At 33.9% G+C, this 18,240-nt stretch overlaps 2 protein-coding genes across 4 annotated transcripts in view; one reads left to right on the forward strand and one right to left on the reverse strand.

Annotated features, from left to right (window-relative positions):
• Cibar1 (CBY1 interacting BAR domain containing 1) overlaps positions 1–18,240 on the forward strand; it is a 21,417-nt gene continuing 3,177 nt past the window's right edge. The window contains exons 1-7 of one of the 2 annotated variants that reach the window (XM_076836294.1): positions 98–138; positions 696–930; positions 3,090–3,158; positions 3,845–3,946; positions 6,539–6,544; positions 8,211–8,315; positions 13,527–13,640. In XM_076836294.1, coding sequence (XP_076692409.1) covers positions 113–138; positions 696–930; positions 3,090–3,158; positions 3,845–3,946; positions 6,539–6,544; positions 8,211–8,315; positions 13,527–13,640 — 657 coding nt within the window. In that variant the 5' untranslated portion in view covers positions 98–112. Of the gene's footprint in view, positions 139–695; positions 931–3,089; positions 3,159–3,844; positions 3,947–6,538; positions 6,545–8,210; positions 8,316–13,526; positions 13,641–18,240 lie in introns of both variants that reach the window. The other variant, XM_076836293.1, reaches the window with a different exon arrangement.
• The window catches only part of Rbm12b (RNA binding motif protein 12B), a 23,399-nt gene continuing 13,152 nt past the window's right edge, over positions 7,994–18,240 (reverse strand). The window contains exons 3-4 of one of the 2 annotated variants that reach the window (XR_013088949.1): positions 15,934–16,042; positions 7,994–12,045 (exon numbers count right to left, since the gene is read on the reverse strand). The gene's annotated coding sequence lies outside the window, so the exon portion shown is untranslated. Of the gene's footprint in view, positions 16,043–18,240 lie in introns of both variants that reach the window. The other variant, XR_013088948.1, reaches the window with a different exon arrangement.

An 18,240-nucleotide genomic window follows, 5' to 3' on the forward strand; every position in this document is an offset into this window, starting at 1 on the left:
CGGCGCGCGGGGCGGGCTCTCGGGCTCCCGGAGGCAGCGGCTAGCGTTCGGGAGTCTCCGAGCCCCCGTCGTTGGGCTCTAGCCAAGGGTCTCTGGCGGTTCGTGAGGCAAGATGTTGAGGCGCAGCCTGGAAAACCGGTAACAGCCCGGGGCCTAGCTGCCCAGGGCCGCCCTTACGCTAAGGCTGGGGTAGGGAAAGTGGAGCCTCTCCAAGGGGCCCACCTCGCCGAATTCCGACCCTGGGCCGGAGGCTGCACAGCCCTCTCCGCGCCCAGGGGCCTACCTCCGGGGGCTGCAGCGAGTGCCGGCGACCCCGGAGGGCCCGGGGCAGGGCTGGCTGCCACCCACCGCTCTTCCCGGCTTCAGTCCCTCACTGCCGCTGGCGGTGCAGAAGCCCGAGAAGCTGCCGGACGCCCAGGCCGCGCGGTGCGAAGCAGTCGCAACCCCGCTGCAGTGAGGCCCGCGTGGTCCGGGCCTCATTACGGGCCTGCAGGGTCTTGGATCGGGAGGCCGGGTTCCGAAGGGGTCCTGGAGGAGCGCAATTCGCCCCGCGCATCGGAAGACCGTGGGATCGTTGAGGGGGTTTGCGCCTTCACGGCTGCAGAATGCCCCGATAATGTTTTCATATCAAATTAACGCGAAGCCATCTCATCTTAACGAGAATGTTTTGCTTTTTGTGTCACCTTTTTCTCTAGGGACGCTCAAACCAGACAACTGCAAGATGCTGTCACAAATGTGGAGAAGCATTTTGGAGAGCTGTGCCAAATCTTTGCTGCTTATGTACGGAAAACTGCCAGACTGAGAGACAAAGCAGACCTCCTGGTGAATGAAGTCAACGTGTATGCCTCTACAGAGACCCCAAATTTAAAGCAGGGCCTGAAAAACTTTGCTGACGAGTTTGCTAAACTTCAGGATTATCGGCAAGCAGAGGTATGGAATGAGGTCAGAGCGTCATTGATGAATGAGCCAGGAAGTAGAGGATGAAGGAACCCCTGAAGACTTTATAATCTACCTTACTGCAGTGGCAAACGCACACTTGATGATAAATGCATATTTTCTTGTCTTTAACATTGTGTTATAGTCTACTAAAGGGAAGCTTTTTTGTGATTTACCGTTTCGAACTAAAATTCAGGATGTATTTGAAGTCTTTCCCATTTGCCAGCTTTGGCGAAGGGGAGCCCTTGTACAGACGGTTTTAAACCTAGTGCTTATGGGGGGAAAAGCACGACTTGTGTTTTGTGTGCACTTAAGTACATTTAAAAGTATGATGAAGATGGAAAATGTTGAGAATGGCAATGTGAATGACTGAACGGTTACTAAATGGGCAAGCTATTACTGATGTTTTCATGATCTATAGCCGACCAATGGCAAGGCTATGATTTATAACATAGTGAAACACTGTGAGGTGAGGTTGGTTGGTTCGTTTTGCTTTGCTTTGAGTGGCCACGAACTTGTGATTGTTTTCTTTCTAAAACCCCCCTTTTATCCCTTTAATATTTCCTAAGTGCTTTCACTTGTATTTATTTTGTTTCAAGACTCAAGTTGCCTTGTCAGAAGTTGCCCAAATTAGAACTCCATTGCTTTTTTTCTTCTTTCCATCAGTGCTTTTGGTTCTTTTTTTAAAGCCTAAAAAAAATTTCAGTTACCAAAAAGTAAAACGAACACTAATATTTGAACCCATCATTATTATACATACAAAAATTTGAGTAAAAAACTCTCCGGTACCTTTTAGGAAAATGTTGAGTTCTTGTCATAGACATTTCTCAGTTATACATGAATACACAACTGGGCATTTGTTTCAAAACTAATTTACAATCACAGGTAATTATAAAATCTTATTGTAGCCAATAATTCCCCCCTTTTCTAGATCAATGCTATTATCAAATAGCAAAGTGAATTGATTTACATTTGTTCTCCTTTTATTTTCCTTGCTTACCAAATGGTGGAGGTGCTAATGACAAAAGGTAGGCAACAGAAAGGAGAACAGAAAAAAAAAAAAAAAAAAAAAAATATGGTAATCCTTATACTATAGAGTCAGTGTATGAATTATAAGAAATGATATAGACTAAACTCTCCTGATTATTCATGGTTTGGGATTCCAAATATTTAGGTTAGGTGAGAACTTGATTATTGTTTTTCTTCATTTTCCTAAAATATTAATATTTCCTAAAATATTAAATGAAACATTTTATAACATTTGCTTTTCAAAAACTAAAGGAAAATCAATATGAAATGAAATGATCTTACATTATATAAATATGTATCAAAAAAAGCTTTCCCTGCCATAAAAATACGTGTTCATTTTTAGCAATTAAATAAATGTTATTTGCATTACCTGTTCTGACAGAGAAAATTTTAATGTCCAAGAGTTATTTTTCTTATGCTATATTTATATATGCACTTGCCTATTTTGAAAAAGTTTCTTCAGTTCCTTCTACTGATTTTATTAGTAAAAAAATCATTTAAATTACTCTGTTATTAAAACTATGTTTAAGGAAAACTGATTAATTCTGGGTAAAAAAAGTATAGCAATATACTTTGATCAGCAATACAGACCACTTGTGATCTAGGGTTTGATAATTCACAAATGGTCGTCAGAAAAAAATTGCAGCTAATATTGTAATCCCTAAGCATTTTTGCTTTTGAGGCTTGTTTTCAGTATGCTAGATCTTTCAGCTTCAATTTTCTGGAAAGATCTAATATCTGAATATTTAGTCTAACATTATGCTAAACACCTGAAAATGGTGGCTGTATTAAAATTTGAGATGTCTTGAAAGGTACCTGAAAACTACTACTAAACACTAAGCTCTTTGGAAATCTCAGACTTTTTTTTTTTTTGTCTTTCTGCTTTTACTGTTACTGTAGAGCTTACCAGTTTTTAACGTGTCTGAGTTTATATTCTGTCTTAACAATTTCTGGTGAGTATCCTTTTACTCAAAAGATGGGTTAAAAAGTGACTTTTAATTTAAAATTTAAAAATTAATCTGTACAGTGATTATTTCAAAATAAACAACATTTTATTTCAGCATTTAAAATTTGATATCTTTATATGTTTCTTTTCAGTTATATTTTATGATAATTTTCAATAGGTTGAAAGACTTGAAGCCAAAGTAGTTGAACCTTTGAAAGCTTATGGAACCATTGTAAAAATGAAACGGGTAAGTACATCTATTTTCTTATCCTATTATTAGGTATTCTGGAAAAGGGCATGAGGTTTCCAACTCTCCTTTTAATATAAAATACAAATTATATGGAATCATTCTGTTTCCATACTCTGAAAGATAATTTCTTGGATATTTAAAAATAATGAAATATTTTTAGTGAGCTTACTTACTAAGTATACTACTGTAGCAGCATAAGATATTACTATGGAAGTTTAAACATATTTAATATTTATAGTCATGAAGACTGTATGGACAGAAATTGTTTTATTAGATGAATATGTTTATTTTTGTTTTTATATATTTTTTCAAAACAGATGACACTTGTACTTTTAAAATGAATGTGACAAAGTTCTATTTTTAAAATCAATATACAATTTACATGTAATAAAATTCCTTCCTTTGTAAGTGTTTAAATGTGAATGCCTGTGTACCACCACCACAATCAAAAGTATATATGTAAATATATTGTATGGTTGTAGCTTTGCATTGAGTGTCATTATTTTGAGAGATTTTTAAAGAAACATGCATGCTCTCTCTCTCCCTTTTTCTGACACACCCCCTGCAATAATGATAATTCCTATGATAATGGTGCCTAAATGAAAATAAAAGCATTCTTCCTTTCATAAAACAATGTGTCTTATTTCTTAAATCAGAAATTAACAAAAAATGCTTATTTGCAGGATGACCTCAAAGCAACACTAACAGCAAAGAATCGAGAAGCTAAGCAGTTAAGTCAATTAGAAAGAACAAGGCAACGAAACCCATCTGATCGACATATAATTGTATCCTTTGAATTTTGGTCTTAAAAAAGTGTTTTGTAAGGTATGCAGTACAAAAGTAAATGTGTATGGAAATTATTCATTTATAGTTTTAAATTGTGGAGACTTTTAATATAATGCTGAAAATGAAAAAAAAAAACTGTATTTAGAAGTTCTCACTATAGAAATTAGCTCATTGTAAAGAGATTATACCACCTAACTCAATTCCCTTATATTGTTTCCACAAACAAACAACCAACCCACTCATAAATGCAGATGTTTTCAGAGTAAATTCAAATTTTTGAGTTGTTTTTCCATGGTGATTACTAAACATTAATTATAAAATTAAAGACCTATCATTACTGCTAATATATCAATGCCTTTCTGTCCCACTTTTGAAAAGAGGAAAGAAAAAATCCTATAATAATTCCCTTCATTCTTTAAAAAGTAACTCACATGAAACCATAATTATGACTTTCAGCCATACCCTCAGGAGTTTCAGAGAGTATACTGAGGTCCACAGATGGACACAAAAGAATCTAAATAGGAGTATCTGCTGAAACAAGGTCCTTATGGTAAACATTACTATTTCCTAACCTTGAATGTACCTTGTTCATGACTAATAAAAACATAAAATAGTTGCTAAGTGCGAGTAATGAGGATAGGTAGGACTGTGTAGAAAACACTAACTTATCCCTGCTGCCTCTCTTTCCCATTCCTTATGTGTCTCCTTCCTACTTCCTTAAGGTTGTTACTACTCAGCTCAGCCAGGAACCACATGAGGAGTGGCTCTTTGGGGGCATTTGAGGTTCCAGAACACCTCCATTCCTGAGGGGAGTCCCTCGAACAGTGATCTGGGGCTGCGCCAGTTGCCTGGTCCTTCTTCCCATGGACCAAAGGTACATAAGCCCAACCTTATACTTAAGAAAAATGGGCAGCCTAAGGGCTGGGAGTACCCTTTGGAGGCTCTGATAGGAACATCTAGACAATTGTTCAGACTTAAGATCTCAAAGTAGAGATTATAGAATCTATTTTAAGCAAGTCAAACCAGAGAATGCTGGAAAATTCATTACTGACACCTAGAAATCAAGTCAGAAGCCAGGCAAGAGCACCATTGTTTAAGAATTAAGCTAGATATCAATATTTTCTTTGTTTTGTTCTTGGAGGGGAGGTCTATATGAAGACAGGTAAAATATAACATCTGGAATCCCAAGCAACTGGCAATTAAAACAGGAATATTAGTATTGATACTCAATACAGAAATGAAAGCATTTCTAGATGAAGATTTTTTCTGACTTAAGTGTTCTGTTTGGGAAGGATTAAAAGCAACAATAGAAAAGATTATTGTTATAGGTGAATTGATTTGCTCACTGGTAAGATCTACAACTTATGTATTTTGACAACCTGAGACTAGAAAATAAATGCAATCTACAGATAAATGTATTCAATAAAAATATAAAAATATTCAATCATAGCATCATAGTATTTTTACCAGGATACATCCTTAAAATTCAACTGACTCTTTGTTCAGAAGTATTCTAAAGTTCAATATGTAAAATAAAATGAAGTCCTTCTAGTAAAGATAATGAATCCGGGCTACAGATATATATAGCTCAATCAGTAGAGTGCTTGCCTTGTAGGCACAAGGTCCTGGGTTCAATCTCTAGTACCACACACACACACACAAAAAAAAAAAAATAGATAATGAATCCTAGATGTTTGCCAGCTTACTACTAAGGCCAGCCCCAGGTGACTTCTGAACAAGCTTCCTGTAACAAAGTTTGAAAAACACCAATCTGGCTCCCCCTTTTATAATTATCTGAAACTCTTGACTGATTCCTTTAATATAATGATAGCTGTATCTTAATATTTTAATAGCATATTCTACTCAAATTGGTATACTGGAGAATTTTGAAGAATTTTCAGTGAAAGGAAGAAATATTAAAAAATCTATATTCGCTTTCCTAAAACTAGCTGTGAGACTCTGGATGAGTTATTGTGCTCAGACAAATGTATTTCAGACTTTCAAAAATGAATACAAGTTGCTGAAGGATGGTAAGTTTAGAGGTCCCAGCTATGGCTACTGTCCCCAATGCTTTCCTAGTTTAGTGAACTCTACATATGCTTATATGTTTTAAGGTGACAATATCAATAATTGGGAAAGAAAAAGACATGAATCAAAAGGAAATAGTCACAAGAACTGAATCAGTTATATTTAATAGTATTAGGAATTAATTTGCTTGAATATTCTCAGCAAAACATTGACATCAAATACTGATTTTTTTTCATTATAAATCTCCAAAGCAGTTCTATATTACATTTCTGTGACGACAAACTCCTAAGCAAAAAAAAATATATGTGTGTGTGTGTGTGTGTGTGTGCGCGCGTGTGTGTATAATATTTAATACCAGTTATGATTAAGCTGAGAGTTTCTGTGGTTAGACTTTACATTCCATATGATAAATGTATACACAGATATAAATGAATTCATTTTTTAGTGTTTGGTATCTTGAAATTGTGTAGCTAAGTATATAGTTCTGTAAGAATACATGAGTTTAGTTTACTGAAAAAATTGTTCTCTTTGAAATGTATTTTTTCCTTTATGAAAAATTCCAGTCACAGGTGGGTAATAAAGTGGTGTATCAAGAAATGGATCCTTATAGTAAACCCTTTTACTTATTTCAATTTATACATTTCCTTAAAAAAGAAACCAATGGCTAAATGTCACAATATTACATATTATAGAGCTTTAATGACAAATGAAAAATTTCCCCAGTTATTAAATGATTATATATGAGACTTTTTAGCAAATATAATTCTAGCTTAAGAAACAACTTGATTAGAATTTAATCAGAAAATTGGGCTATGACTTTAAAAATCTCTGTTATTGTTGAAGAAAACAACTTAAATGTGTTTGGGCAACTATTGTCTAAAGAAAGAGATGTTTAAAGAAATAGATATGAAAACTGAACAAACTACGTTATGTACACATACTAATATGTAACAACAAATCTCACTGTTATGTATAATTTTAACGCACCAATTTTAAAAAGTTCATGATTAAATTGGAAATGTTCAGCATTCAACAGTACTTTGTCACTGCATATGACTGTTGAGTTCTTGAAGTGCAACTAGAATACCCTAGGAACCAGTTTCCACATTTGTATTTAAGTTTAATTAATTTAAATGTAAATAGCTATATGCAGCTAATGGTCACCATATTGACTACAACTACACAGCACAGATCAACATAGTTGTAGTACATTTCAGCATACATAAAGCAAAGCATTAAATTAGTTATTAGTGTACAAATTTTTAATATGTATATGCTACATAGAAATAGTGTAATGTTAGTATCTGAGATATTTGTAGGGTATATACTATTCCACTGGATTAAGAATATTATAAAATTAGAACATTTGAAGAACTATTAAACCTAACCAAGGTGGTGTAGTAAGAGACTTTAGATATATACTTGCTAACCTTAAATATTTCAGTTATGATAGATGATTGATAGGGAGGGAGGGAGGGAAAGAAAAGGAAAGAAAGACAGGAAAAGAAAATTAGACTCTCAGTTGTGGAAGGAAGGAAGGAAAGAAAGAAAAGAAAAAAATTAGACTCAGTTGTGGAAACGGACATAGCAACAGGTCCTTCTACTGTGTGTTTCTCTTAGTCCTATAGAAAGATGATTCCATCAGATCCATACAATAAATAGTCCTATGATAAACTTTATTATATTTTATAGATTGAGATAACACTTGAGAGAATTGAAAATACTTACTAATAAATCCCAAGTCCTTTCTTAATAAAGTGGTAAGGGGAAGAGAGAGAAAATAAAGGATAAGAATGATAAATGTTGTAAGTAGTGAAATACAAGTATTAGAAAACAGAAAATAGTCTCACAGTAAATCTTTCAAGAGTGATAGGAAAAAGATGATTTTTATAGAAGGGAAGGATTTTTGTTTGAAATCATGAATCATGTCACTTAATAGATTCAAAATTCTTTATTCTACATGTCTTATTATATAAATCATTAGGAAAAAGATGATTTTTATAGAAGGGAAGGATTTTTGTTTGAAATCATGAATCATGTCACTTAATAGATTCAAAATTCTTTATTCTACATGTCTTATTATATAAATCATTTTATTGTATGTGGTAAAACATAATATTTAACAATTTATACTATTATGTCAAAAGCCAATACTACATTAGTAACACGAATAGACTCAACAGAATGGATATTGATTTGATTTTTTATATCTTTGGTTGGGGAATACTTTTACAGGCAGAATCTGAATTACAGAGAGCAACAATGGATGCTACCCGAACAACTCGTCATCTGGAGGAAACTATTGACAATTTTGAAAAACAGAAAATTAAGGATATAAAGGTAATTAAGAATTAAGTTTCAAAAAAAGTTTTCTAACCTTATTTTTTCAAACTTATGAAAAATTATCATACTGTTTATGAAAAAAGATGTTATAGATCAAAACATATAATGAGAAAATAATGGTAGGCAAAGGAGCTGCATTTCAACCAGAGATTAGACAGTCAACTTTTTATCCCAAAGACTGTTTTTTCAAGGGAAACTAACAGTATGTTTTTATGTATCAAATGGCATTTAATATGTAAATTATCTTTCAATCTTCACAATAGCCCCACAAGAATGGGTGGTGTTATTAAGAAATTAAGCAGAGAGCCTGTAATCGCAGTATCTCAGGAGGCTGAGGCAGGAGGATCCCGAGTTTTGAGGCCAGCCTTAGCAAATTTAACAACTTAGTGAGACCCTAATCTCAAAATAAAAAAATTTAAAAAGGGCTAGGAATGTAGCCCCAGGGTTCAATCCACAATACAAAAATTAAAAAAAAAAAATTAAGCAGAGGTACAACTTCACCAGAGTACCATAGACAGAAACGAGCTATAAACCAGGTTTTTAAAAAAATCTATGGTTTCCACTGTAAAACACTATCATTAATATCTATTACACAAGACTTTCTAATAGCTATTATCAAATAATAGGGTAATAGCCAACCATATAAATTTTCATCCACCACCACAATAAGGTGTTTTAGTCAACAAAATCACAATCATTGCCTTATTTCTTGTAACACATCATTAGACAGAAACCTTTTTACAGGATCATGAAATTCAACAGGTCTTTGGTGGCTTTTTGTTTATGAATCTTGGAAAGAAGGACTGATTATAACTACTTTATATACTTTTAAAAATTCACCTAAGAATGTCTTTTTGGCTCACTGAAAATTTTCCAGTAGCAAGTTTTAAAATTTTTCTTCCCACTTATTACTAGAAAGAAGCTTTCCTGCTTTTATAAGGTATAATCTTATCAATAAAATAAACATTATTTGCCAGTTAATTATATAATGCCTCTCTGAAATCCGAGAAATACTCATTTGCATCTTTAATTTCCTATCATAATTTCAAAAGGATTTCAGAACTTTACTTTCTCAATTCAGTCACAGGCTTTGCACTCTGCTGTGTAAGAATCTAAGGAGGCTGCCCTGAGAAAAATGCTTTTACCAAGCTGAGAGAATAAACGGGCGGGGGGAGGCATGAAGTTCTACAATTAATATCCTCTCATGAGAACTAGAGGAACAAGGCTTTTTTAGATAGTTATCTTTAACATGAAAAATGAGAATGGACACTTCAGAGGTATGCCTGATTCCACTGCTGCCTAAGGGCTTCCTTAGTTAGTAATGCGAATTGAGTTTCTCCCTCCACCACTGACTCTTCCTTGTGCCTGCAAAACATTTTTACACATGGAAATTCATCTCTGATTTTTGAGCTCACTTTGTGTTCCACCTGCATGCTTGCCAACTCTACAAGTGTTAATTCTTTGAGCATCACCAAGTTAACTATTGAGGCACAGAGGATGAGTGCAGAATTTCCAGAGAAAATGCCTGCTACTGGGATTTCCTGAAATGGGAAATGGAGGGGGCTGTACAAAGAGCTTCCAACACCTTCTCCTTGCCTGCAGTATCATGCCCCTAAAAACAGAAAGTCCTCTGATGATTCTGGGATGGGGTACAGAAAGAAACCTTCACCTTTAAAAAGTTGAGATAAGCCAGACACAGTGGCACATGCCAGTATTCCCAGTGTCTCAGACAGGATCAAAAGTTTGAGATCAGCCTCAAAACTTAGTTGTCTCAAAAAAAAAAAAAAAAAAAAAAAAAAAAGAGCAAGAGCAAGAGCGAACAAGCGAGTGTGACCTGGGGACTCAGCTCAGTGGCACAGCGCCTTGCATTCAATCCCAGTTCCAAATTCCAAGTATAAATTTACTTATTTTGTGTTTGGGGCCATCACCAATTTGAAAATATTTTCATCACCTCAACCTTGGACTGTCAGCTTCTAAATCCCTGCCTACCTCCCACACCTAAGTAGTCCATATCTTATGTGTCTATGGATTGGAATCATGCATAGTATTTTGTGACTATTTCACTTATCATGCTTTCAAGGCTTATCCATGTTGTAGCATGCATCAGTACTTCTTTTATGGCCAAATAACATTCCATTTATTATATGGATATTGTTTTGTTTATCCATTCATCAGTTAGTAAATGTTTGGATTGTTTCTACCCTTTGGCTATTAAGATTATTAATGCTGATGTAAATAAAAATTCATGCCCAGGTTTTTGTGGACATTTTTTCTTGCATACATACTTAGGGGTGGAACTATGGAATCATATGGTAACTGAGTAGCCAGACTTTTCCAAAGCACCTGCACCATTGTACATCCCCACTAGCAGCATATGTGGTTTCTAATTTCAGTACTTCCTATTCATCAGGCTTCTTGATCGCAGCTATACTACTACTGGGTGTAAAAAAATAAATGGCTATTTCGATATTTTGCCCATATTTTAATTTTTTTTATAATTGGGTTACATTTTTGAGTTGTAAAGGCTTTTTAGTGTATTCTGGATAAAAGTTCCTTATAAAAATTTGAAATTTTCTCCCATTCAGTAGCTTATTCACTATCTTAATGGTGTCCTGTGAAACACAAATTTTTAACTTGTGATGAAGTCCAGCTTACTTTGATTTGTTGCTAAGACATCGTTACTAAATCTGTGATCCTTGTTTTCTTCTTACAGTTTTAGTTCTTAATACAAGAGTATTTAGTCTTTTATCCATTTAATTCTTGTACATGGTGTGCACTAAAGATTGAATTTCATTCTTTTGCATTAGATTATCCAATTGTCACACTATCATTTGTTGAAGAGATCAAACTTTCCCCATTGAATGGTCATATCCTTGTTGAAAATTAGATGTTTTTACTTCTGGACTCTTTCTCTCATTGATCTGAAATTATCCCATGCAGTACCACACTGTCTTAACATTGCTTTGTGGTAAGTTCTAAGATCAGGTTGTGCGAGTCTTCCTATTTTCTTTTTAGATTGATTTATCTACTCTGGAGCTGTATTAATTGTAGAATCAGTCGGTCAGTTTTCCCAAAAAGTCAGCTGAAATTTTAATAAATATTGCATCAAATCTATACATCATTTTGGGAATAACATCTTAAGACTGATTCTTATGAATATGGAATAGTTAGACTGTTAAATTTTCCTTTATGTCTTTAAACTCTATTTGTAGTTTTCTGTATATGAAGTAGGTGATATGAGCAAGAAACAAATTTTAATAGCTTCCTTTTATTATAAACATAATATCATGATTTTTCCATAAAATTATAGAGACAAACAAGAATCTCAGCATTCAAAAAATAATGCTAGCATTTTGGTCTAGATCTTTCCACACTTGATCCTATGCAATATACCGGAGATAGTAAATAAAATTTAATAACACACATCTCTTGGGCACTGACTATATAGCAGGCACCATTTTATGTAAATAAACTCATTTATTCCTCACAACATACTTATGAGGAAGGCACTATTATAATAAATATAAAATTTATTGTGGACACATTCATGGTTAAAAAGTAGAGATCCGTGTCATTCCTTTTTGATTTACTCAGTATTTTGTTATATGGATATTAATTTAACCAGGCTTAATGAACATCTAGGTTATTTTGAAATTGCAGATGGCTTTTTTCAACCTTTGTTCTGGTCCAGTTATTCTCTTGGGATAAGTTGCCAGAAGTGGAGTTCCTGGTTCAAAGAACACACAAACACTAATTGTAATACCAATTTTTAAACCTTATGTCTGCAAAGATTGAACAGTTTCTTTTCCTATTAGACTTTGCATAAGCATACAAGCAGTTGATGGGTAAATTAAAAAAAATCAGTATTACAATTTCATTAGTACTGTTAAAGCATTAAGTACTTTTTCATGTGTCTAATGATAAAATATTTCTTTAGGGGATGCTGCCCTTTTTTCTAATTTGAAACAACTCTTGACATTGAGAAAATTAACTCTAAAGAGATGTGTTGCAAATATATTTCACTTTTACTGCTTATAGCATTTCTGCCATCTTAAACCTTTGTTTTTGTTGCTAAGTCTATTGGTGGTTTTGGTTTCTGCCTTGGTGTCATACTAGAACTGTTGCTGTCCCCAACATTACATAAATATTTGCTTATGTTTTCTACTTTTGCGTTTTTAGGATATTGTTAAATATTTTTCTTATAATTATGAGGTAGATATATAACTTTTTCCTTTTGATAGAAAGATCTGTTGTCATCCTTTCTTGAAGAGCATCTACTCTAAGTTTTCATTTCCCCTTGCTTGCCTGTTAATCTTTTTTTTAAAAGAAAATGCTAGTTTTTATTTTAATTTTTTTCTGCAGATCATACATTTATAGTGTTCAAAAATCAATTTTATTAAACAAAAATATGTAGTGAAATATCTTACTCCTTGCTGGAAGCTCTAGTATTAGTTGGTAAATAATACTTTCTAATTTAGCCGATTTACTTCTTGAACGGTGATATGGCTTGTCACTTTCACTCTCCGGTTTTCCCTGTAGGAGTTTCCACACTCTTAAAGGCACTTGATTCCTAACTGGTTAACAATTATCTTAGGGAGATAAGCAATTAAGAAAGTCTCAGTCCTGGTCAGAAGCTATTCCACCTCTAAGGCATCTTTAGGTATCTGGCGAGTCTAAGCATCAAATCCAAAACTATAACTTAGCATCATGCCGTTTATAAAAGTCAGTTGCTAGGTCAATATACCAAAGCACCTCTGTGACCTATATAATAAGTGAAATAAGAGTCATTGTTGGTCATAATTGACAATCTCTTATCCCAGAATACAGTTTTTTTTTTTTTTTTTAAACATCGGTTGGAGTTACTAAAATACCAGCTTCAAAACTTAACTGGCATACTTAAAGGCATGTACCAGAGAACTTGCTGGCATACATTTTAGTCAGATCTTTATTTTCACAGCTGTCAATTACCAGGCATAAAGATAACTGATAAAGAGTATGACCAGTAAACATTTTGTATAATTTTAAGGTTCTGCCATAAAAGGTGTTTACAAATATTTCTATTTTGGTGTATCTTTTGTACTTTGTCTTGTAGAAAAACAAGATACCTTTGTCTTTCATAAAATGTAAAGACTGTAGTGGGGAATAAGTACTTTTAACTACATTCATAAAACAATTTAAATGACTAAATACAAATCTTTGTTTTTCTAGAATATATTTTCAGAATTTATCACAATTGAAATGTTATTTCATGGCAAAGCTTTAGAGGTCTATACTGCTGCCTACCAGAATATACAAAAGATTGATGAGGATGAAGATCTAGAGGTAGGACTATGTCTAATATGGTTCTGTTAATATGAAAATGTTTCAGAGAGAATATTAGTTTGTATAAGTAAAGATATCTTAAAAATTAGAACACTACAAGGTGATTATTATGTGCAGTCCCAAACACATGACTTTTTCATTTATTTATTTTTTAACTTTTCAAATTAACCATAGTAAGGTTCCAAGACAATTTATAGGAAAACATAATCTACATCAAACTATTACATGAAATAAAAATTGTGAATTTTTTCTGGTGATATAAATACTTAACATTGATTTGAGCAACATTTTGAATGTTTATGCCATACATGATACCCAAAGCTTTTCATTTATTTTCTTATTCAATCCTCTCACAAACCTATGAGATAGTTGCTGTTTAGTCTTATTTTACAACTACAGAAGCAGGCTTAGAGGCTTTAAGTTCATTATCTGTGACCACTTCGCTAATAAATACCAAGATCTGAATTCCAATTGGCTTTGTGTAAATTACTAAGCCATGAAATAAATTTAGGTTTTATGCAGGCTTGCGGACAGAAGTTTTACTTAAATACAAATAATTCTGACTGTCCAATTAATAATTAACATAGGCCAATCAGTAAGTGTCAAAACCTGGACTTCAGTAAGCACACCCAAAGAGAAAATGCCCTACCTTATCTTTCCAAAGGAGAAAAAAATGGCTTGAAAGTGTTTTTGCTAAATGAGAGAAAATATTCAAGTTACACTTGTACATATCTCTTTTCTAATGTAGAAGTGAAAAAAAAAAAAAGATATAACCAGAATTCTGTATTAATAAATGGCTGATTTGGGAGTGTCTCCCATTTACAGATTTTGTAGACTACCCTCCCTCCCCATCTTTTTAAAATATTCTTAACTATCCATAAAAATATCCTCTAAGCCTTCTTGTCTGGTTACTCAACTGTTTCCAGGAAACTAATAAAATCAGGGTGCAGCATAACTAAAATGAAGAAAGATGCATGTTTAGTATGTTTCTGATTTTATGTCAGTTATACATATGTGATCATAGTTATATATATATCATTTGTTAACAGATGACCTCATAAGTGTAACCTGCTTTAAATACTAAATGTTTTTTCACTCCTTTTCATGTTGTTTTCAAAAACATTATTAAGTTTTTATCTGTCATTTATAAAATATCAAATGTTTCTATAGTGATTACTTTGGGCTGATTTATACATTTTGGCTATGCTAATTATTTTAATCTTCCTATCTTCATTTCTATGGATGAGAAAACCAAATCACAATGAAGTTAAACTTCCCAGAGATCCCATAGCTTGTTAAGTAGCAGAGCTGGGGGTCAAATTCAGAGGTCTGATTACAAAGCTGTTTTAATCCTCTACACCATACTACCAGAAGTATGATTTTGGGTAAATCACATGAATCATTTCCTGCAAGAAACAACACTGTACTAAGGGGCAGGTTAAAAATGATCCCCTACACTTTCAGTCTTTTTCTAATACCTTTCATATTCCACTTGTGAACTGATTCTAAAGTTCCTTCAAGTCCTTTGTTCCCTAAGACTTTTCCCTCTCAATCAGTCTATGGGAGACAGATCCATGAAAACTAAAGGTCCCAGGGTATGTGGTAGATGTGTTTTTAGTGGTACTCACAGATATGATTTATTACATCAAAAAGCACATAAATAAAGTAAAATCAATATGGGGAGAAGGTGAAAGAGGCAAAACCTGGAGGTAACCAGGGCTAAGCTTCCAAGATCCCTCTCCCAGTTTATTGAGCACCTGTGTTTATTGAGCATCATTCTAAGTGCTGAGGATTTAACATTGTGAAAAATGGTCTAACTGATCAAAGCAGGAATTTAAAATATACCAGGAAGTTCAAACATTAAAACAAAACAAAAAAATACTGTGTAGCTGTTTTGTTTAAGTTTTAAAATTCCATTTAAAAAAAAATGCTGTAGATGATAATAGCATTCCAAATAGTCTCCAGAATCAAAGACTTGAGAGATAAGGAGGATGACTGACAAAAAAGTCCTGGGGCAAGCTGCTGTGAATATAGAGCAGTGTATTTTAAATAGTTCACAGTACAGGGGAAAGCACTTCTTCAATAAACCAAAAGCAGTAAGTAGGTCCCAAGAGGATAAGGATCCTATAAATACAAGGATTCTTGGAAATACAGAAAATGCACAGGGAGGGACAGAGAAATAATTCACTGTTCTTCCATGTAGTCCATGTTCTCTGAAAACCACTGAGATGATATTTCAGCATCAGTCAACTTTTTGCAGTTAGGCACTCTGATTACATTCAAACTATCTTACCTTATTTGTTCTTCACATAAGTAATGTTGGGCCCCTTCAAATGTTTTCCCCTTCAAAAATCACTTCTATGTAATCATTTCAGATCTTGAGATCCACACCTAGAAGAGATCTTGGATCATGTTGGAAAATGCATTATTGCCAGTAAATTAATCTTTCTGTTGATCTGTTCAACAGCAGATTTGTTGTTTTGCAAGAGATTAATTGTAGTATTTAACTGTTTTAAGCTTATCCTAAAAGTTCCATGTTTTCCATTTTCTGCTTATTTCAATCTTTGCTAGAGATGTTAAAAATGTTCAAATAAAATATTAATAAGTCATCCAGTTTTTACATCATACCTGGACACCAGTGTTCTGTCTGGCATCAAAATAGAATTTAGTCCTTAGAAACCTGCTAACCTAATTAGTATCCCAGAATTGCCCTAAAATACAAGTTTTGTCTTCTAAGTTTCCTTTTGTGTCTTGCAGTTCTTAAAGGTTTAAAGGAATGTGTACAGAAATCACTTGATTTGGGTTTCCTTTTTGTCTCCCCACAAAATGGGGTTTAAGTTCATATTAAATCATTCTTTAGGCAAAAGTGAATTAAACTATCTATTGGGAGGACTTGCAAAAAGAAAACAGCGTTTCCTACAGTAGTTGTGGCAAAGGTTTAAAGGAATGTGTACAGAAATCACTTGATTTGGGTATCCTTTTCCCCACAAAATGGGGGTTTAAGTTCATAAATTATCTATTGGGAGGACTTGCAAAAAGAAAACATCGTTTCCTGCAGTAGTTGTGGCAACAGATACTTAATCCATTAAAAACGGACATATTCTTGAGAATAAGAACAGTAGGAGCTACTGACCAGAAAACAGGGGAAAGCAAAAGAGCATTTGACTTGGCTCTTGAAAGATTAATGAGTTTGCCGGGATCCCAAGCTGAGGAATTGCAAAGGCACAGTATAACATTATATATGTTCTCCATATAAGTATGTAGACTACAAGTGATGAATGGTAGGTAAGTTTATTAAGCCTTGGATGTCACCTAAAGTATTTGGTCTCTAGTACTACCAGAGTCAACCACCACAAAATGTTTTTTAATAGAGAAATAATATGGGGCTGGGGTTGTGGCTCAGCGTAGAATGTTTGTCTAGCACGTGCGAGGCTCTGGGTTCGATCATCAACACCACATATACATAAAGATATTGTGTCCAACATCAACTAAAAAAATAAATATTAAAAAAATAGAGAAATAATATACTTTTGGTCTTCAGGCAAATCTAAGTAAGCTATAAAGAAAATTCTATAGTCTGTAAAATTAAAAGTACCTCAGGTAACAAATTTAGGGAGAAAGGCTTATAGCTTGGTCTACTAGGTAATATAGATATATAGAAAGGCTAATGCCTTTCACAATAAAATTAAGTCTAGAGCTGCACTGCCCAATATAATAAGCTACTAGGTATATATAGCTTATTTAAGGTTATATAAGTTAAAGTGTAAATTCAGCTCCTCAGCCACATAAACCTATCAGGTGCTTAGTAGCCACATATGACCAGTAGCCATCTTTTAGGACAGCACAGAACATCAAATATTTCCATCAAATCAGAAAATTCTATTTGACAGTGCTAGTCTAAAACAAATTTGGGAGAATGAAATGTGGTCATCAAAAGAGAGTATGTGGAGTACACAGAGAACTAATTGAAGGTGAGATAAGTTCTTTCAGAGAAACAAGAGTAGCCTAAGGGAAAGGGCATAAGCAATAGAAAGGAGATATGAATAAATCTAGCTTTCAAAAATCTAGCCAGCTAGCACAATAAAAGAGGTTTCTAATGCCATGGAAAAGAAAAGTTTCAGGATTGAACAGGGAAGACAAAGACAAAGATTTTGGTGATTTTGGTAAGGGATTTTTGTGGAAAGTGAAAGCCCAATTGTAGTTTGCTAAAAAATGGAGATGAAGTAGAATATTTTAGAAAAATTTAAGAAGTAACACTGTACCTTGAAGTTTAAAAAAATATATATCTGGAGCTCATTTTCTAGAGGAAACCTTTGAAAAATGAACAAAATTTTTGTTTGTACATTTAAAGTTCTAAAGAAAAAATACACATTGGAAAGGATCAGGATGCTTGCTTTTTAAAATAAGGATACATTGAAGAGTTTGAAGAAAAAGGGAAGTTGAAGAAATTCACACTTGTTAGTCTGTATGTTAGAGCTATGGGGAAAGAAAAAAACAGAGATAGGATCTTAAGTTTAGTATAGTGTTGAGATTTGAAAATACTCTTAAGGGAATAAAAACTGACAGGTCATGGCATTCCAGATCCTAATGAGACTAGAAT

Source organism: Callospermophilus lateralis, chromosome 16 (genome assembly GCF_048772815.1).
Source record: "Callospermophilus lateralis isolate mCalLat2 chromosome 16, mCalLat2.hap1, whole genome shotgun sequence".
Classification (NCBI taxonomy): domain Eukaryota; kingdom Metazoa; phylum Chordata; class Mammalia; order Rodentia; family Sciuridae; genus Callospermophilus; species Callospermophilus lateralis.